Source organism: Mirounga leonina, unplaced genomic scaffold (genome assembly GCF_011800145.1).
Source record: "Mirounga leonina isolate KUSES-001 unplaced genomic scaffold, KU_Mleo_1.0 Mir_94, whole genome shotgun sequence".
In the NCBI taxonomy this organism is placed as follows: Eukaryota; Metazoa; Chordata; class Mammalia; order Carnivora; family Phocidae; genus Mirounga; species Mirounga leonina.
Window position 1 is genome coordinate 7,929,037 of NW_023270855.1, and position 17,672 is coordinate 7,946,708.

At 56.8% G+C, this 17,672-nt stretch overlaps 1 protein-coding gene across 1 annotated transcript in view; it reads left to right on the forward strand.

Moving 5' to 3' along the window:
- The window catches only part of ATP2B2 (ATPase plasma membrane Ca2+ transporting 2), a 375,124-nt gene that overhangs the window by 354,081 nt on the left and 3,371 nt on the right, over nucleotides 1–17,672 (forward strand). Inside the window, exons 17-25 of the mRNA XM_034996819.1 lie at nucleotides 1,101–1,280; nucleotides 1,468–1,555; nucleotides 4,589–4,695; nucleotides 5,140–5,331; nucleotides 7,885–8,098; nucleotides 9,985–10,196; nucleotides 10,384–10,491; nucleotides 12,408–12,590; nucleotides 13,788–13,874. Of these exons, the coding sequence (XP_034852710.1) occupies nucleotides 1,101–1,280; nucleotides 1,468–1,555; nucleotides 4,589–4,695; nucleotides 5,140–5,331; nucleotides 7,885–8,098; nucleotides 9,985–10,196; nucleotides 10,384–10,491; nucleotides 12,408–12,590; nucleotides 13,788–13,874 (1,371 nt within the window). The remainder of the gene's footprint in view (nucleotides 1–1,100; nucleotides 1,281–1,467; nucleotides 1,556–4,588; nucleotides 4,696–5,139; nucleotides 5,332–7,884; nucleotides 8,099–9,984; nucleotides 10,197–10,383; nucleotides 10,492–12,407; nucleotides 12,591–13,787; nucleotides 13,875–17,672) is intronic.

Here is a 17,672-nt window from a genome sequence, read left to right on the forward strand (position 1 = left end):
CTTAAATGTATTTGGGGTGGGTGGCCACAGTTCAGCCCATAACAGTCTGCAGACCCTCTCAGCAGTGGTTTGGCAGAGTGGGAATGGGGGTGAGCTCCCCAGGCACTATGATATGCAAGAGGAGTGGGAGTCAGACTCCACTTTTCCAAGCCTGAGATTCTAAAGTGCTTTGGTCTTCTGGTATAACTAGATTTTCTGCCCTTCATATGTCCTCTTCAACTCAAAGACGTTTTGCAGCAAATAGCAAATCATACCTTATTATTTTATCATTGGTCACTGCCCATGGGTCAGAATCCCTTGTTCAGTTGATCTGGGTTGTGTGTAAAGGCCTACAGCGGCTCCAGGCTGGTTTCTGCATCCTAATTGCTGGGCAAATAAATCCACAGCTCTGCATTGGAGCAGGGAGGGGGGCTGGTGCTTACCCCGTTCTGACTGGCTGGGTCTACTCTGGCCTGATTGGCCCAGACATCAGTCTGTCATTACAGTCAGGGAGGGCAGGAGGCAGTCCTTACTCTCTTGTGGCAATGTCCTATTTTGCATGAAGTATAGTCATTTGTATTTATTCTAAGGCAGTGTCACATTCTGTAAATGAAATGCTCCCAAATGTAGTGTCCCGCCAACCCCCACACACACAAAAAAAAGAACTGAAAATACGTGAGCATTATTTCTCATTGAGTTTGTAGGAATTGTGCATGTGGATAAAGCAGGGACACATTCCTCTGCAATTGTAGAGTGTTCTACCCCTGCCTGGTGTGTTATTGAGGTCTTTCTCAAAGTCCTTGCCCAGATCAGGATAACCAGTGGTTTCATGTTAGAAGGGACCATCACAGTGTTAGGTGGTAGCTGCCTGGGACTCTACTGAGAATTCTGAGACCACATCAGGGTTTAATCATCGGATTCTGTGATTGATTAATAATGCCTGCCATGGGCACAGGAAGGAAAGAGATGGTCTGCATGCCATATGTGCTGTCAGTATCTCATGGTCATGCAGGCCCCTTCCACTGGAGCTGCCTGTGAACAGGGCTCACTCTGGAATCCATAAGGGCGGTGAGGGCCTGCCCTAGGAGCACTCATCCCCATTGCCCCTGCCCTCCCGCCAGGTTCCAGAAGCCATCCGCAAGTGCCAGCGGGCAGGCATCACCGTCCGCATGGTCACTGGTGACAATATCAACACGGCCCGGGCCATCGCCATCAAGTGTGGCATCATCCATCCTGGGGAGGACTTTCTGTGCCTGGAGGGCAAGGAGTTCAACCGGAGGATCCGCAATGAGAAGGGGGAGGTACGTGCCCAGCACAAGGAATCCTCAGCGGGATGAGCTGGGGGGGGGGGGGGCTGGGAGGCATGGGGGCCACATGACTGTACAGAGACCAGCCAGTGTGCCACTCAGAGCCCGGTGACTTTGGGTGAGTCCTCTCCCTTCTCCAGGCCTCAGTTTCTCTCTGACCCCCTCCCCCATCCCTCTCCAGATTGAACAGGAGCGAATTGACAAGATCTGGCCAAAGCTCCGGGTGCTGGCTCGCTCCTCCCCCACGGATAAGCATACCCTCGTCAAAGGTAAGACTGGGGGGGCAGTTCTGAGGCCAGAATCTCCTCCTCTCCTGGTGCCTGCAGCTTCTTTCCAGGACAGAGGGCTTTTGCACAGGGCTCCCCACACCTGGCAACATCCTTGCCTCACCCCATTGCAGCCCTGGGAGTCCCTCTAAGGACCACAGGGAGATGGGGAGGTTGTGAGTCTTCTCTGTGGGTTCCACTTCTTCTAGGAAGCAATGGGACTGGGCCTGTCTAGGTCCAAAACTCTTAGCTTGAGGGTAAAATAGGGCCCACAGACATGTTGTATTTGGCTGGTATAGTGCTCTTTTTTATGTTGAATTTGGGTGGGTTTATACAGACTCTCCCCTCACATTTGAATCCATCTTCACCACTCCTTATTGTCTGTCATCCAGTCCATTTCACTCATTTATGTTCTCAGTCTGGCCCCGGAGCTTGTGAGCTTGAGATCCTTGGTCTGCCTGGTCTCTGAGGACCCCAACCAACATCTGTAATGGGGACCCCAAAGGTGGGCCATCCTGGGAATAGCAGCCTGAGAGATGAGGCCAAAAGCTAGCATCCTTCTCCTTCCCTGTCTTCCTCCAGAGAGAGGGCATACCACTTGTTGAGCCCAGGTCGGTGGCCAGGTGCTGGGCCCTTTTAGAGTCATACAGCCCTGGCTTCAAGTCCTGGCTCGGCCACTAACCTGTTCTATACCCTTGGACAAGTCCGTCCTCTTCTGGGACTCAATTCTTCCATCTTTAAAATGGCCATAGAAGGGCAGGTTTCTGGCTGAGGTCATCCCTAGGGTATCTTGGATTCCTCTCCCAAAATGTTGCCCAAGGACATTAATAGAGGCAGATCTGGCTTGGGGACAGAAACACAGCACCCCAGAATCACAGATACCAGAGCAGGAGGCCCCCCAACCTATCCCCACTTCTTTTTCAATCACTCACTCATTTGTTTACTCATTCTCTTGATACGTGTTTTTGAAGGATCTACTAAGTGCCAGACCCAGCTCTTGGCAGACATAGTCCTTCCCTCTTGAAATTCATGGTCCAGATTCCATCCAGCAGACATTAAATAGGTTTCCTTGCACACACCTAGAGCCTGTATCGGTGGAAGAGAAGGGTGGGGCCCTCTGTTGGCCTCTCACTCAGGCTGGGGATGGATGTCACATCATAGGCCATTAAAGGTGGGTTGAGGGTCCCGGAGAAAGGGCCTGTGTTTCAGGCGGGGCAGAGAACTGCACTATGAAAGACCAGAGGCAAAGATTTCCAGATACCTTCAAGAAGTGGAAAGAAGCTCACTTGGCCAGGCAGGAGGAAAATTTGGCCCCCTCCCTGCTCTGGAGGAGCATGTAGGCAGGTGGAGGGACCCGGCAGTAATGAAGGTGACAAATGCCTAGTAGACACAGGCTGGTGGCTGAATCTTGGCTGGGGACTTGGACCGCCGCCAGCTGGGGGGAGCAGCCCGGGACAACTCCCAGAGCACATGGCCTTGGAGCTGGACCTGAAGAGGGCGGAACTTGAACACATGCAAAGGACTGGGGGGTGGTTGCGGCTACAAAGGCTTCCCAAGTCTCGGGTCCCATTCCCTCCCTCATCCCACGGGCTGCTGCTTGCCAGGACAGGACAGGGAGAGACACATACAGGAGCTACGGTGATCTGATGAGGGTAGGTGAGCGTCCTCGGGGAGTCACTTTCCCCAGGGGGCGTGGCATCTGAGCTGAGACTACAGGTGCGGGACAGGCACAGCTGGCGGGGGACAGCCCAGGGAGACAGGGGCGAGGGAGCCGGCTTTGCAGACGGAGAGCCATTCCTATGACTGGAGCACAGATTGGGGGCGGCCAGGGATGAGAGATGAGACGATCAGAGAATGAGTGAGGCCTGACCACCAGGGACTTCGAAATTTCTGAATGGAGCTAAGAACATGGATGTCACCCTGAGGCCAGCGTGGGGAGTGAGAGAATGATTCTCAGCTTGGGGGAGGGGACAGGTCAGTTCCAGGGGTTCGAGAGAAATCCCAGCGTTGCTGTGCAGAGTGAACAGGTAGCCTGGGGTTGGTAGGGAGCAGGGGGGATGCTAGTGGCAGAGGGGATGGGGACAGAGAAAAGTGAAATGGTTCCCATGGGATCTTGGAGCAGAATCCACAGGCCTTGGTTATGGATGTGAGGTGCAGGATGAGAGAGGGACATGCCAAGAGTGACATTCAAATTTCTGTCCTGTCCATGGACATATCAAATTCCACATGTGTCCAGTGATGACATCTTTCACCCGCCCTTTCCACCGGCCCCAGCTCAGTGACAGGGCTACATGCCATCTCTTTATTCTATTTGTTGAATCTTTTCTTTTTATTTATTTTTTATTCTTTTTTTTAAGATTTTATTTATTTGAGAGAGAGAATAAGAGAGAGAGAGTGGGCTGGGGGGTGGAGAGGAGCAGAGGGAGAGCGAGAAGCAGACTCCCCGCGGAGCAGGGAGCCCGACATGGGGCTCGATCCCAGGACCCCAGGATCATGACCTGAGCCGAAGGCAGACACTAAACGGACCCAGCCACCCAGGCGCCCCTGAATATTTTATTGAGGGTGAATGTCTGGAGAGAGGTCAAGGCCAGTTGATAGGTCAGGGGTCGTTGGCAAATGGCACAGCCCAGGCCTCCTCAGGAGTGACTGGGCCCCCAGGTAGAAGGTGCTGGGGGAGCAGATGGTGGGAGAACAGAGGAGCTCCTGGAACCCAGGCAGAGGGGCAGGTGTTTCCAGCTGGGGTGGCCACCGGTGTGGCCAAGGGCTGCAGAGAGGGAAGAGTGTGCTGGAGAGGCCGTCGGGGCCCAGACCACAGAGGGCCACAGCCAGCACGGGGCTCAGGTGCCCAACATGCCCTGCAGGTGGGCAAGCCTGGAGCTGGGGAGAGTCACAGCAAGAGGAGGGGGGGAGGCAGGGCAGGGGCCAGAGGGGAGGCTGGGCCCGGCCGGGGTCCTCCCGGCGATCGGGGCCGGCCCGGCTGCCTCTGCCCCACGGAGTGTCCCAGGGCCCTGAGCACCCTCGTGCCCCGCCCCACAGGCATCATCGATAGCACCCACACCGAGCAGCGCCAGGTGGTGGCCGTGACCGGGGATGGCACCAACGACGGGCCTGCACTCAAGAAGGCCGACGTGGGCTTCGCCATGGTAGGGGCAACTCGCCACGGGCCCTGGGGTGGTGCCTGGCAAGAGCTCATAGGCAGGGGGTGTGGGCAACTCAGCCTCGAACTGGCTGTGCGGGGACCCCGGTTCACACTCAGCTCACCCACCATCTACCTCACGTGCCCAGTGCTCTCAAGGCTCAGCCTGGCCCCCCGGGGTCTTCCTGGGAGGGTGGAAGAGGGCTGCCTGCCGTGATGGGTGTGGGGGAAGATGGGCCAGGGAAAGGCTTCCAGAAGGCAGAGTTGGCCTCAGGGGCCGGGTCTGTGAGGAATACACGCACACACCCCCCGTGCGGTCTGGCCGAGCTGGGCAGTTGGGAGGAGGCATGCGGGGGTTCTATAGGACTGAGGGTGTGCAGGGGATGAGAACAGTGTTGCTCGAGCTGCTCACCACCCCCTAGCCGCCCCAAACAGGCTCCTGTCCCCACAGGGCATCGCAGGCACGGACGTGGCCAAGGAGGCCTCAGACATCATCCTAACGGATGACAACTTCAGCAGCATCGTCAAGGCAGTGATGTGGGGCCGCAACGTCTATGACAGCATCTCCAAATTCCTGCAGTTCCAGCTGACGGTCAACGTGGTGGCTGTGATCGTGGCCTTCACGGGTGCCTGCATCACGCAGGTGGGTCCTCCGGGGGCGGGGGGGCAGGTGGGCAGGATGGGGCATGCCAAAGCCTGGGGGAGCCCCTGCCAAGGGCCAGGAGTTGCATCACAGACCTCAGGTGCAGGCACCACCCTGAGGAAACGAAGCTCAGCAAGGTGGGGGGCTGGCCCAAGGTCATCTGGCAAATGGGAGATGTCAAGCCTCACCCCCATGGCTGCCTGACCTGGTACTCCCTCCAGGAGGCAGAAGAGGTCATCCTGGAAGGAAGGCAGAGCCCCCAGAGGGAGGCAGGGGCAGGGCAGGGCCCAAGGGAGGTCAGGCGACCAGCAGGGGGTAAGGAGCCAGCAGGGCCCTGGGGGCAGGAGTGTGACAGGAGAGGCCTGTTTGCCTGGGGCCCTGAGGCCAGGTTGGGGCTCCTTGTCACTGGGAGGGGCAGATATCTGTCAGGATCACCATCTGGGTCATGAGCAGCCCCATCCCGAGCTCAGGGGAAGCCAGCCAACAGGCCTGCATGTCTTCAGCCTCACTGCTTCCTCACCCAGCCCCATGAGGTGGGAATTATGATGATCCCCATTTTACAGAAGCAGAAACTGAGGCTTAGAGGCTGGACCAGCCAGGAACTGCCATTGTTCCTGCAGCCTCCTGCCTCCCCCTAGGGGCTGACCAGCCTGGCCTGGGGAGGAAAGGGCCAGTATTCCAAGGCCTCCCAGCAATCACGTGGGTAGACAAGCTCCTGCCCACAGAGAGGAGCCCCCAGAGGCCCAAAACACAGCACTGCCCCGGAGTGCTTTGTGGCCTTAGGAATGCTGCTCCCCTCTGCTGCATTCTGAGCGCCTGGGGCTGCATGTGGCAGCACCCAGTACCCTCTCCTGAGAGTCAGAGCTGGGAGGTGGCTGGTGGGTCCCTTCTGCTGAAAGGGCCCTCTCCTGGTCTGTGGGCGAGAGACTCCCTCTAGTGGTGGCTTGGGGAACACTCCCGCAGCACAGCCGCTCCTGCGAGGCTTCCTGGGGACCCCACTGATGATGCCAGATGGAGAAACAGGTTCAAAGAGGACTACCGGTCTGCCTAAGGCTTTAGATTGAGTTGGTGGCAGGGCCATGTAGGCCTTGATGGGGAGACGGGGGGTCCCGACCCTGAAGCACATGTAAATAGAGAAGGCTGATGAGCAGGAAAAAGCCTCAGGACATGGGGAAGGTGGCTGCTCCAGGGCACAGGTGGGAGAGGCAGCCTGGAGGAAGGGGTTCTGATGTATCTAGGAGGTGAGCGAGTATGGGGTGCAGGCAGAGTGGGCCTCGGGGGCTGCACTGAGAAATGATAGAGGAGTGAAGAACTACTCAGTTTAGGCTATTAGGCTTACAGGGTCGGTGGGCTTCCTGAAGGAGGTGTTCCACCGTGGATGAAGCTAACACCAGAAGGGGAGGTCTGGGCTGTAGAGAGGGTGATGCTAGGGAGAGGTGGGTGCCGCCAGCCAGGGTGACAGGTGTGGAGAGGAAAGCAGGGCTGAGGAAGGGGCCGTGGGGAGCACAGAATTAAAAGACCGGGGAAGAGGTGCCCTGAGGGAGAGGGAGAAGGACCATTCTCAGAGAGGCTGAAGAGGGCCAGGTGAGTGGGGTCAGGGGCCAGGAGGAGACAGTGGCCAAACAAGGCAGGGAGGTCAGTGAGAGGAGGCTGGAAAATGTGTCTCTCAATTGGTGAGAAGGAAGGTGCTGGTGACCTTGGAGAAGGGGATTTGGGGGACACAGAAAGGCCAAAGTCTGCCTGCCAAGGACAAGGTACTTGCGGGTACAAGGGAGGAGAGGACAGCAGATCAGCTCCTCGAGGCAGTGTACCCCACGTGATGGGATTGTGCACAGAGCGGTATGACTGTATGGTCCCAGTCTCAGCCAGAGAGAGGCGTGGGAGGATCCACACCAGAATGTGGATGGCGGCCGCCTGTAAGTGACAAGATCATTGATGAGTTTTAGCTTCCTCCGCTATTCCCTACTTGCCCCCAATTTTCTACCATGGAAGTATGTTATTTCTGGAATCATAGATACACACAATAATTGCTTAAGTTAAAGTGGGACAATGAGGTAAGAAGGAACTTGGTGGTAGCGACAAGGGGACAGGGGTCACAGGCGCTGTTGGTGGGACAGCAGAGACCAGAGCCTTGGATAGTGGAGGGGAAAGCAGTAGGAGGCTGAGCAGATGGGATCTATGCTGGAGACGGGGGAGAGCTTGGCCTTAGCCAGGAGAGATGTGTCCACAGGAGCTGAAGGGGTGGACAGCACATGGTGGGGAAGTGGGTGAATTTACCAGAAGGCAGGGAGCTGCTGACCATCATGCCTAGAAGACTCAATTTTCTCCTTGAGGGAGAACACAGGTAGGCAGGTCTAGGCTGTTCTCCAGAGAAGGGAAGGCCCAGCAATCCTGCGGGGTGCCTGTTCAGGAGGCCAGCTGAGGGCAGACCCACTGGGCAGAGTCGGCTCAAGACGCCACCAACAAGCTGCTGAGGCCCACACCCGGCCCTTCGTAGCAGCTGGTGGGGCCGGCCTCCCCTGTGACAGCCTTCCCCACCACTGCTGTCTCCAGGACTCCCCTCTGAAGGCTGTGCAGATGCTCTGGGTAAACCTCATCATGGACACGTTCGCCTCACTGGCGCTGGCCACTGAGCCACCCACCGAGACCCTGCTTCTGAGGAAGCCATATGGCCGCAACAAGCCCCTCATCTCACGGACCATGATGAAGAACATCCTGGGCCATGCCGTCTACCAGCTCACCCTCATCTTCACCCTGCTCTTTGTTGGTGAGTCCCCCACTGGCCCACCTGGGACACCCCGGCCTGGACCCAGCGTTCTGGATTCACATCTGCCCTCTTGCCTGCCGTGAAGTCACAGGGGCCCAGGGCAGTGAAGTGAGTTGCTCAAGGTCACATAGCAAGTCTTGGGCAGAGCCGGACCCTGTCTCAGGCCTGGCCAACCCCAAAGCCAGGGCTTTTCCACTGATGACAGCTCCAGACACTGAGTGCACACTAGGCAACGTGGCGCCCAAGTGTTGATTTACGCCTCTCACACCCGCCCTGGAGGAGCCTGAGGCTCTGGCCCCTTCTCCGACCCATTCCTGCACCTCATCCGTGCCCCGTGCAGGCATCCTCCCTGAGACCTCCCCGGGGAGGGACCAAACGCCCAGAGCCACCAACCATTGCCACAGCATTTTCCTTTAGGCCACGTGCCTCACTAGGTCTCCCCGCCCTCAGTGGGGCAGGCACCTGTGTGCCACCTGACATTACAGGGAGCGCCCTGAGGCACACAGAGGTGAGCCGACCTGCAGCCGAACTGGGGCGCCTGGGTAGTACCAGGCCCAGTTCCCTCAGGTGTTTCAGAGATGATGTGGGCAAAGCCTACCCCTGGGCCACGGAGAGTCCCAGAGTGGAAAGGGGCGGGCCCACAGTCACACAGGGAGTCAGGGCCAGCCAGGAGTCCCCAGCATGGGCAGAGCCCCTCTGCGTGAGGAGCTGGGCTTTCAATGCCAGCGAGCGCTTGCCCTCAAAGTCCAGAGTACAGATGTGGGTAGGGCATGGATCCTATTCCCCAAAGGGCAGTCCTCTTGTATGAATTTGGAAGGTGATGTGCTGGCAGGACTATTGTCAAGGGTATTTTTAGTCTTCGAAGAAGCCATGTGAATGCAAAACTAGGAGAGAAGGCTGCTGGGTGGGGGTTCCTGGTTTACTTGCTGGCTTCCCCCCTTGAGCACCTACTCTCAGCGGTCTTGGATTCAGCTAGACACCTCACACTAAGAAAACCCCACAAGCCCTCCTGGCACCAGCTTACACAGCTTTGCCAAAAAATGTAGAATGGCACTGGGCCTGTCATCAGTGCGTGTCCACACAGCAAACCGGGGGGCTACTCTCCACCCATCATGTGATAACTCAGGTACAAGAGAATGAGTCCACTGGGTGGAGCCAGCCTGGCCTAGAAACCCCAACATCCACATAGCAATCAATATTTCCTATAAGAGGGGCGCCTGGGTGGCTCAGTTGGTTAAGCAACTGCCTTCGGCTCAGGTCATGATCCTGGAGTCCTGGGATCGAGTCCCGCATCAGGCTCCTTGCTCGGCGAGGAGCCTGCTTCTCCCTCTGACCCTGCCCCCTCTCATGTACTCTCTCTCTCTCTCATTCTTGCTCTCTCAAATAAATAAATAAATCTTTAAAAAAAAAAATATTTCCTATAAGAGCCCGAGAAGCTTCCAGAGGTCTCAGCAAGGGTCACAGTCAGTTACAAGAAGCACCACTTTCAGGGGAGCCCAAGGCCATGGCCTCCCACCGGGGATTCCTGGTTCACACCCTGTCCTCCCAGTCTTCCCAGTCCAGATGAGTTTGCCAACTGGAGGTCACTTTCAATAAGCAGTGTCAGCCGACAGGAGAGCTTGCATTCCACCTTTATCAGACTTCCACAGAAAAGTGGAATAAAATTCACCCAACATCTTTCTCCCTAGAGAAGAAAGGGTTTTGTCATCCCTCCACTCACTCAGGACCACCCAACAGTGCAGGCCCACCCCGCCCCCTGACATCCAGAGCGCCGCCTCTGTCTCTGCCTGACCCACCCGGCTGCACAGAAGAGGCCCCCACTCAGGGCCCAGCGTCCCCCCCAAGCCGAGTCCCTCAGCCCCGCTCCTGCCCTCTCGACTTGGCAGGCGAGAAGATGTTCCAGATCGACAGCGGGAGGAACGCGCCCCTGCACTCGCCACCCTCGGAACACTACACCATCATCTTCAACACCTTCGTCATGATGCAGCTCTTCAATGAGATCAACGCCCGCAAGATCCACGGCGAGCGCAATGTCTTCGATGGCATCTTCCGGAACCCTATTTTCTGCACCATCGTGCTGGGCACCTTTGCCATCCAGGTAGCCAGGCCCCCACCCCAACCTGGGCCGGGGTGGGCAGTGAGCAGCCAAAGCCCCTTGGCCGTGCCCTGAGAGCCCAGACCCTGAGTTGGCCCCTGACTCTCTCCCTCCTTCTCTTTCTCCCTGTCCCTCTCCTCTCTTTCTGTCTCTCTCTCTCTCTATCCCTGTGCTCCCCTTTGACCTCCAGATAGTGATCGTGCAGTTTGGGGGAAAGCCATTCAGCTGCTCTCCACTGCAGCTGGACCAGTGGATGTGGTGCATATTCATCGGGTTAGGAGAGCTCGTCTGGGGCCAGGTAAGTTCCAGGTGGGTTGTAGGAGATGCCTCTCGGCAGACGAAGGGAAAGAGCACTGGACAGGGAATCCGGGAGTCCCAGGAATGGGTCCCAGCTCTCCCACGGACTCAGTGTCTGACCCTAGGCAAGGCCCTCCCCATCTCTGGGCATCTGAGCAATGGGGGTTGACCCAGGTGCCACATACTGGTCTTCTGGGTACCACCACTGTGACTTTTGCCTTATATCTATATACCTCTGATCCTGTTATTTATTTGATATTTTCTTTCAATCAAATCAGTTTTTTTATTGAAATTTATTTCAAAAGGCAACTTTATATTATTAACATGATTAGAAAATCAGTATCATTTGTCATAAAGAGAAGCTAACAAAAAAATAATAACGTAATGAGAGCAATGTTATTAAACTCTAACTCGATGCCATGGCCTGTGAAGGCTCAGAGCCTGAAGCCAGCTTGTTGTTTAAGAGGATAATTAGTAAGTAGTATGACACCAAGCAGAGACTCCTTTAGAGAGCTCTGAGGAAACGCAGGGGGGGTGAGCTCTGCCTTGTCTCAGAGTGATGCAGGGCTGTGTCTGGCATCCTCCTGGCTTTGGAGAATCGTGGGCGGGATGCTCCATAGGGGCCCTTCCAGCTGTGACCCAGAACATTCTCCCACTCTTCCCTTCCCTACTTTTGCCCAAGTCCTAGGCATGTGTGCACACATGCAGGAGTGCATACACACACACACACACACACACACACATCCCTTCACGGTACTCACTGCTTGCAGCCCGACCAGGATGCAGTGCTTGTGAGAAGTACCTGGAGCCAGATCTGGGGCAAAGGGGCTCTATTCCCAAGATGCTCCATTGTCCAGGTAGGGGGAGTCCCAACTGGCCTGAGACATTGTTCTTGCCTTCAAGCTGTTCCTAGAGGCTAGAGTGGGAAGTTGCAATAGCAGAAATTAACTAGAAGATGAAGAAGAAAATTTAGTTTCATCCAAAAGGTCCTTCTTTAAACTCTGGAGCTTCTTTGGAAAGTTGATAAACTAGATTTGACTTAGCAACCCCATTCCCTGGGCATCTTTATCCTGCTGGAGCCCACACCCTCAGGGAGCTCTTGGCATCTGGAGGGCAGACTCCTAATGCCTGAGGATGATGCCAATGGGCAATGCTGAAACCCCAGGGAATCCATGAGGCTGAGTGTCCAGGCCAGCACCCATCTGTCCCTAGAGGGGCCTCTGATCTTTGCCACCTCAGCCTCCCCATAGGGCCTGCCTTTCACACCTTGGCCCCATGGACAAGCCCTTTGGAGGACGATTAAGTATAAAAGCATATCCCCTTCTCATATTGCCTTCCCTTTCTGGGAGGGCAACCATTCCCAGAATGCCCAGGACTGGCTGTCCCCATGGTACCCATGCCCTGAGCCCCTGTTGCCCACACTCAGGTACCACAAGACCCAGTGATCAGGAGGAATAAACCCAGGGACCTGAGGGCCAGCTGTGGGCCAGGCTCATGCACAGCAACTTAGACACACCATCTTGCTTAATCCTCAAACTCAGAGTTAATCCTCAAACTCTGAGAATTGCCCCCCAGTTTTACAGATGGGAAAACCAGAGCTCAGAGAAGTTAAATGACTTACCCAAGGTCACATGACCTATAAGGTCTGGGGTATTCAAGGTCACACCTGTCCAACTCCTAAAGGCCAAGATTTTCCACTGTGCCCTCCAACTCTGGATGAGTGAGTGAAATACAAAGCAAATCAATAAGAAATTATAAAAGATGGAGTTGAGGAATGGGTAGGATGAGTTAAGAAGTGAGCCGAGCCCAACTAGGTAAGTTGGGGGGGTGGGGAGGAGAGGGGCGGTGGGGTGGCAGGTTGGGAAGGAGGCCACCTGAGGGACAGCCCCCATCACCCTGACGCTGGACCCCCTGCAGGTCATCGCTACCATCCCGACCAGCAGGCTCAAGTTCCTCAAGGAGGCGGGCAGGCTCACGCAGAAGGAGGAGATCCCGGAGGAGGAGCTCAATGAGGACGTGGAGGAGATAGACCACGCCGAGAGGGAGCTGCGGCGAGGCCAGATCCTGTGGTTCCGAGGCCTGAATCGGATCCAGACCCAGGTACAGGAGGCTCCCGGGGCTGGGCCACACCTAGCTGGGGCGGGCGGGGGATGGAGATGGGCGTGCTCCATGCCACCCCACAGGCCCGCAGAGACGGGGCTCCAGCCCTGCTCTCACCACCTCGCCAGCCTTTGGTACACCCATGCTCCCCACACGCACGCTCCCGTGGCTGCTAAAGAAGCTGCGGCCTCTTCAGGAGCCTTCCATCTCACCCCTCAGACCTGCGAGGGGTCAGACTGGGGTCACACCCACCATGGGTTTCCAGGGGGGATGCCCCTAAGCGGGGAGGGGGCCTGAGAGCTGAGGTGAGTGTGGGGCTCTGGTCAGGGTCAGGCTCCGGTCACCACCAGGAGGGGCGGTGCAGGGCTCGGGCGCCAGTAGGTGTAAGGCCAGGGCCAACCCTAGATTCTCCCGGGCCGGGGCATCTCTGCACATGTGTAACATGTTCCCCACCGGGGCCTTCGGACACTGGCCTCCAGCCTCCACCAGAGCGTCGAGGCCACTCTGGGAAGCAAAGTTTGGCTTTCCCCACGCATACGCAGACACGTACGTGCACAGTAAGGCGCACACGCCAGGCACATGTGTGGGATGGATTTCCTCCCCAGGACAGACACCTGTGCCCCCACACACGGGCCACACGCTCTCACACAGCCCTCTGCCCAGGCTGGAGTTCTAGATCACACTGCTTGTTCACAGCCCTGTGGGATGAGGGACTCAGGGGACTAGGAAACTAAGGGAGGGTGGGCCTCTTGCCCGGACCACGCCTAGCAGCCCACTGTAACCTGGGCTGCTTCACGCCCCACCGAGCCCTCCCCAACATCCTCTCGTTGGCATTCACAGCCCCCCCCGGTTTTAGGGGTGACCGAGGTTCAGCAGACAGCCCTCTCAGAGAGCTGGGGGCGGGGGGGAGCAGGTGTCGGGCCCAGAGCCTCCCAACACCGCCGGGGTTCTCCTCTGCGACAAGAACCCCGGCGCGCAGCCCTTGGCCAGCCCTGCCCGGGGCTCTGGGGCCCCGAGGGGCCTGGCGCCCGCAGACGTCTTTCAGAGGCTTTGAGTGTGTCTGGCAGTCTTTGTTTGATCTAAGTCACCTTGTCCTTGTCCCCATGGCTGCGGCTGTGTTCTGGCGTCGTGCCTGTCAGTCGTGTAGCTGTGTGTCCGTTCTTCTCGCAACTTGTCTCGTTCTCTCCTCCGTTGCAGATTGAAGTAGTCAATACTTTCAAGAGCGGGGCCTCCTTTCAGGGAGCCCTGCGGAGACAGTCCTCCGTCACCAGCCAGAGCCAGGACGTAGCCAATCTCTCTAGCCCTAGTCGCGTGTCGTTGTCCAATGCTCTTTCCTCTCCGACCAGCCTTCCTCCTGCTGCAGCTGGGCGTGAGTGTGAATCCTTACTGCCTCGGGCGCCACCGACGCCAGCGCTGGGCGGGCAGGGGCCGGGGCCCCAAGGACACGGGGGGCAGCCGGTCATGGCAAGGCCCAGGGGGCTGAGGGGCCGCAGCCATTGAGGAGGGTCCCCATTGGTCAGGAGAGCATAGCCAGTCATGGGGTGGCCGGCCCTTGGTGGGCCAGGGTTGGCTGGGGTCAGGGTCAGGGGCTTAAACACTCAGCCAGGGGGTCGTGAAGGTCAAGAGTGGCCAAAAAGGTCTGGGTCAGTCAAGGATCACCATCTGGTGGGGAGTTTCCAGTGATCAAATGCTCCAGCCCACTAGAGGGTTCACAGCGGCCGAGGCCGAACAGTCAGCCAGGACGGCAAGGAGTATCCGAGTATCCCAATTGGTTAGGGCCATACTCAGTCAGGAAAAGCCTGGCGCACAAGGTCAAGGTCAGAGTTGGCCAGGAGGTCAGAGTCTTATAGTTAGTAAGGCAAAGCGTTACCACGGGTCAAGGCCAGCAGAGGTCACAGTCGGTCACGGTGGGGTCCAGCCAAGAGAGGGGTCACTACTGGTCAGAGGTCCCAGTCAGGGAGGGGTCCCAGGCCTTGGAGGAGGAGATCACAGCCCGGAGGCCCCCGCCACAGTAGTTCAGAACCCTCTGCTTCATCCCTTGTACATCTGATGGCATTAGCTGCCTTACACACATTATGCCCTGCATGCTGAAGGTCTGACCCCTTCCTAGAAAGGACAGGGCTCCTTCCCCATTCAGCTTGACCTCAGGCAGAAAACAGTGAACCAAGTCTCACATCTTGGCTGGATGCCAGCAGGCCATGAGGGATCTGGTCCAACCCGTAGTGTCCTGCCCTTACTCATCTGAGGGATAGCCGGGGACTCTGGCCTCCAACTTCTCCCTCCTGCCGAGCTCACCTCCTCATGGCACCACTTCTAACCTGCTCTCTCATCTCTGGCTTCTAGATCTTTCTGAACCCCTCCATGGCTTCAGGCCCCAGAGGGAATAAGAAGTCTCTACTACCTGCCTCCCTTACCTTGTGTCCAGTCAGCCCCACCCAAACTGCGGGGGAGCCCCTAGTTCTGGTCTTCTCAGATTGCCACAATGCATCTGTTCCAGCCCTCGGGCTTTTGATGAGGAACAGGCCCTGGGGCTTCATCTCGCCATACTTTATACAGTGCCTGTACCCCCATCCAAATACGGTATACCCACCACACACATCCCCTCCCACTGAGCTGGAGAGGACCTGCATGCCGGCTGAGAACTGGGCCATCTGAGCCCTCAGGTGGGAGACACGAGCCACAGGGAGCCTGTTGCTGGCCCATGCTCATATCCCATGACTGTTCAGTGGCGGCAGCCCCGCCAGGTAGGCAGGGTAACAGGGAGGATGCAGAAAAGGGAAGAAAAGCCCTTCTGGGTTCATTCATTAGCACAAAAACCCAGCGATGGGGAGGCCAAGCAAGCCAAGGTGAAATGGAGATCTATTTGAGCAGACCGGATCCAAGTCACGTTGCCGTGACTATCGCTAGGAAGTCACTGCCAGGCTTTCTCAGGGCAAGAAACACTTTGGTCCCATCCTGCCCACTGCCCACCCCCCCACCCCCCGCCCCTTACAGCAGAGAGCCTCAGCCAGCTGACCTCCTCCTTCATTCACTTAGCTCTGGCCTTGCTCAGCACCACCAGCTGTCTTGAAGTGCAATGACCAAGTGTTCCAGTCTGGGGATGCCTGCCTGGCTCAGTTGGTAGAGCATACAGCTCTTGATTCTGGTTCGAGCATAGAGATCACTTTAAAAAAGGAGGAGGGGGGTTCCGGTCTGGAGAGCCACTGGGGAAAGAATCCATTTCTTTGGGCTCCTGCCATCCCTCCTGGTGACTCCCACATCCCTCTGGCTGGGTCTGACCTCTTTGAGGCACGGTGCTTCACACTGGCCACAGCCAGAGCCTACCTGGCATTTCTGGGCACCCATGCAGCCTTTAGAAGTCTTCCTGTGGCTTAGCCCCACGCCTTAGCTCCCACAGCCTAGAGAAAGAGCTCGGTCATCTCAAACCTGGGCAATATCATTCTCACCTTTTCTTATTCAATAGGCCAGTTGAGTGACACCCAGCTTTCACCACTTCTCCTTCAGAGAGACAGCCATTTCTGCCCACCCTCTATTTTCTCCAAGGACCTAGAGAGGCTGGTCAGGCATGATTCCCTCATCCAACTGCCATCTTGCCTCCTTGAGCATGTTGTATTCCTACCCTCTACCAGAGAATCCAGACTGTAATTTGGGGTGTCTTGTGGGAGCCTGACCATGCCCCTAGCCAAGAGTTCTGGTTCCAGAAGGGATCCTAACCTCTGTAGCTTCAACACACACACTTTGATCAATACAGTCACAGTGTGGACTCTAAACAAGTACCCCCAGTTCCTCCTTCACCTGAATAGTTGCTATAACAACAACACCTCCTCTAGTCTCCAAGGACTCTGAGGGCCCTCTAGTTACCAGGCAGGGTCCCTTCAGGAGTCAAAGGCTTTTTTCCCCCAGGGAGGTGTGAAACCAGTAGCCAGGAGTAAGAGAAGGGGTCCCGGCTTGGGTGGGATGGAGAGGTAGGCTGCCTCCCACCTCCTCTGGCAGGGACTTCTTCCTGGGGATTCTCCAGCAGAGGAGGGTGGCCCTGTGCATGCTGAGTCCAGAATACCTGGAATCTTATACCCTAGAAGGAGTCAAACCACTGTCCCCTGGGTTACCATGAGTTGACCACCAAGGTCTGTGGTGGGGCAGTGTCTGCTTGGGGCGGACTTCTGACTCATGACCTTGGGGTGAGGAGCCCCCCATCCCATCCCTCCCCCGGCACCACTGTGAGGTGGAGGGCCCCAGGCAGACAGATGCATGCGGTGACGTGACAGTCAGGTCACACTCACACCCAGCATGTTTGGGAGGGAACTCTGGTCCACTGTCTTGCTTTCCTCTTCTGACTGACATAAAAGTGAGTTTTTTTCCCCCAGAAACTTAAAGGCACACCCCTAAGGCCTTATACTTGAGCCTCACTCAACATTTTCCAAAGTAGTCCCCACATCCTTCATTTCGCATATGCCTCACCAAGGAAATAGGAGAGAGGACCTGCCAATACATCCATTCCCCTGAGAAAGACACTGAGGCTCAGAGGACTGGGCCGACTTGGCCACGATCACACAAGTGAGTGGCAAGAGGTCTGACTCCGAAGTGCCTCATTTTCCCACCATCCCACAACCACTTTCCGGACTAGCCCATAGCCCTGGAGACTGCAGAGGTTGAATTTCCATTTCAGAACCAGTGCCCATGCCCACAGCCTCACAAAGTGGAAAGGGGTCCACCCTCTGGGCTCTAGAAGGCCAAGAAAGCGGTTTCTCTGCTGGACTTTCTACCAGCCTGGCCGGGACCACCTTCCCACTGGTGACCAAAGACAAAACGAGCATTCGGCTCTGTGACCCGAGGCCAAGCCCCCTGCTGCTCCTGCTTATGCCTCTCAAACTCCTAACGCATCTCAAGCCACTTTTGTATTTAGCGAGTTTGTAGCAGGCTCCGTGTTGGTCAGTGGAGGTCCTCCTCCTTCGAACCAACCAGGCCAAGCACGTCAGACCCCTAACCCAGAACCGGCCACTTCCTGGCCACTACCAGACAGGGGCCATCTCCTCCTGCCACTTCCCCTTCACCTTCCTGATTCCAAGGACCGTTAGGGCAAGG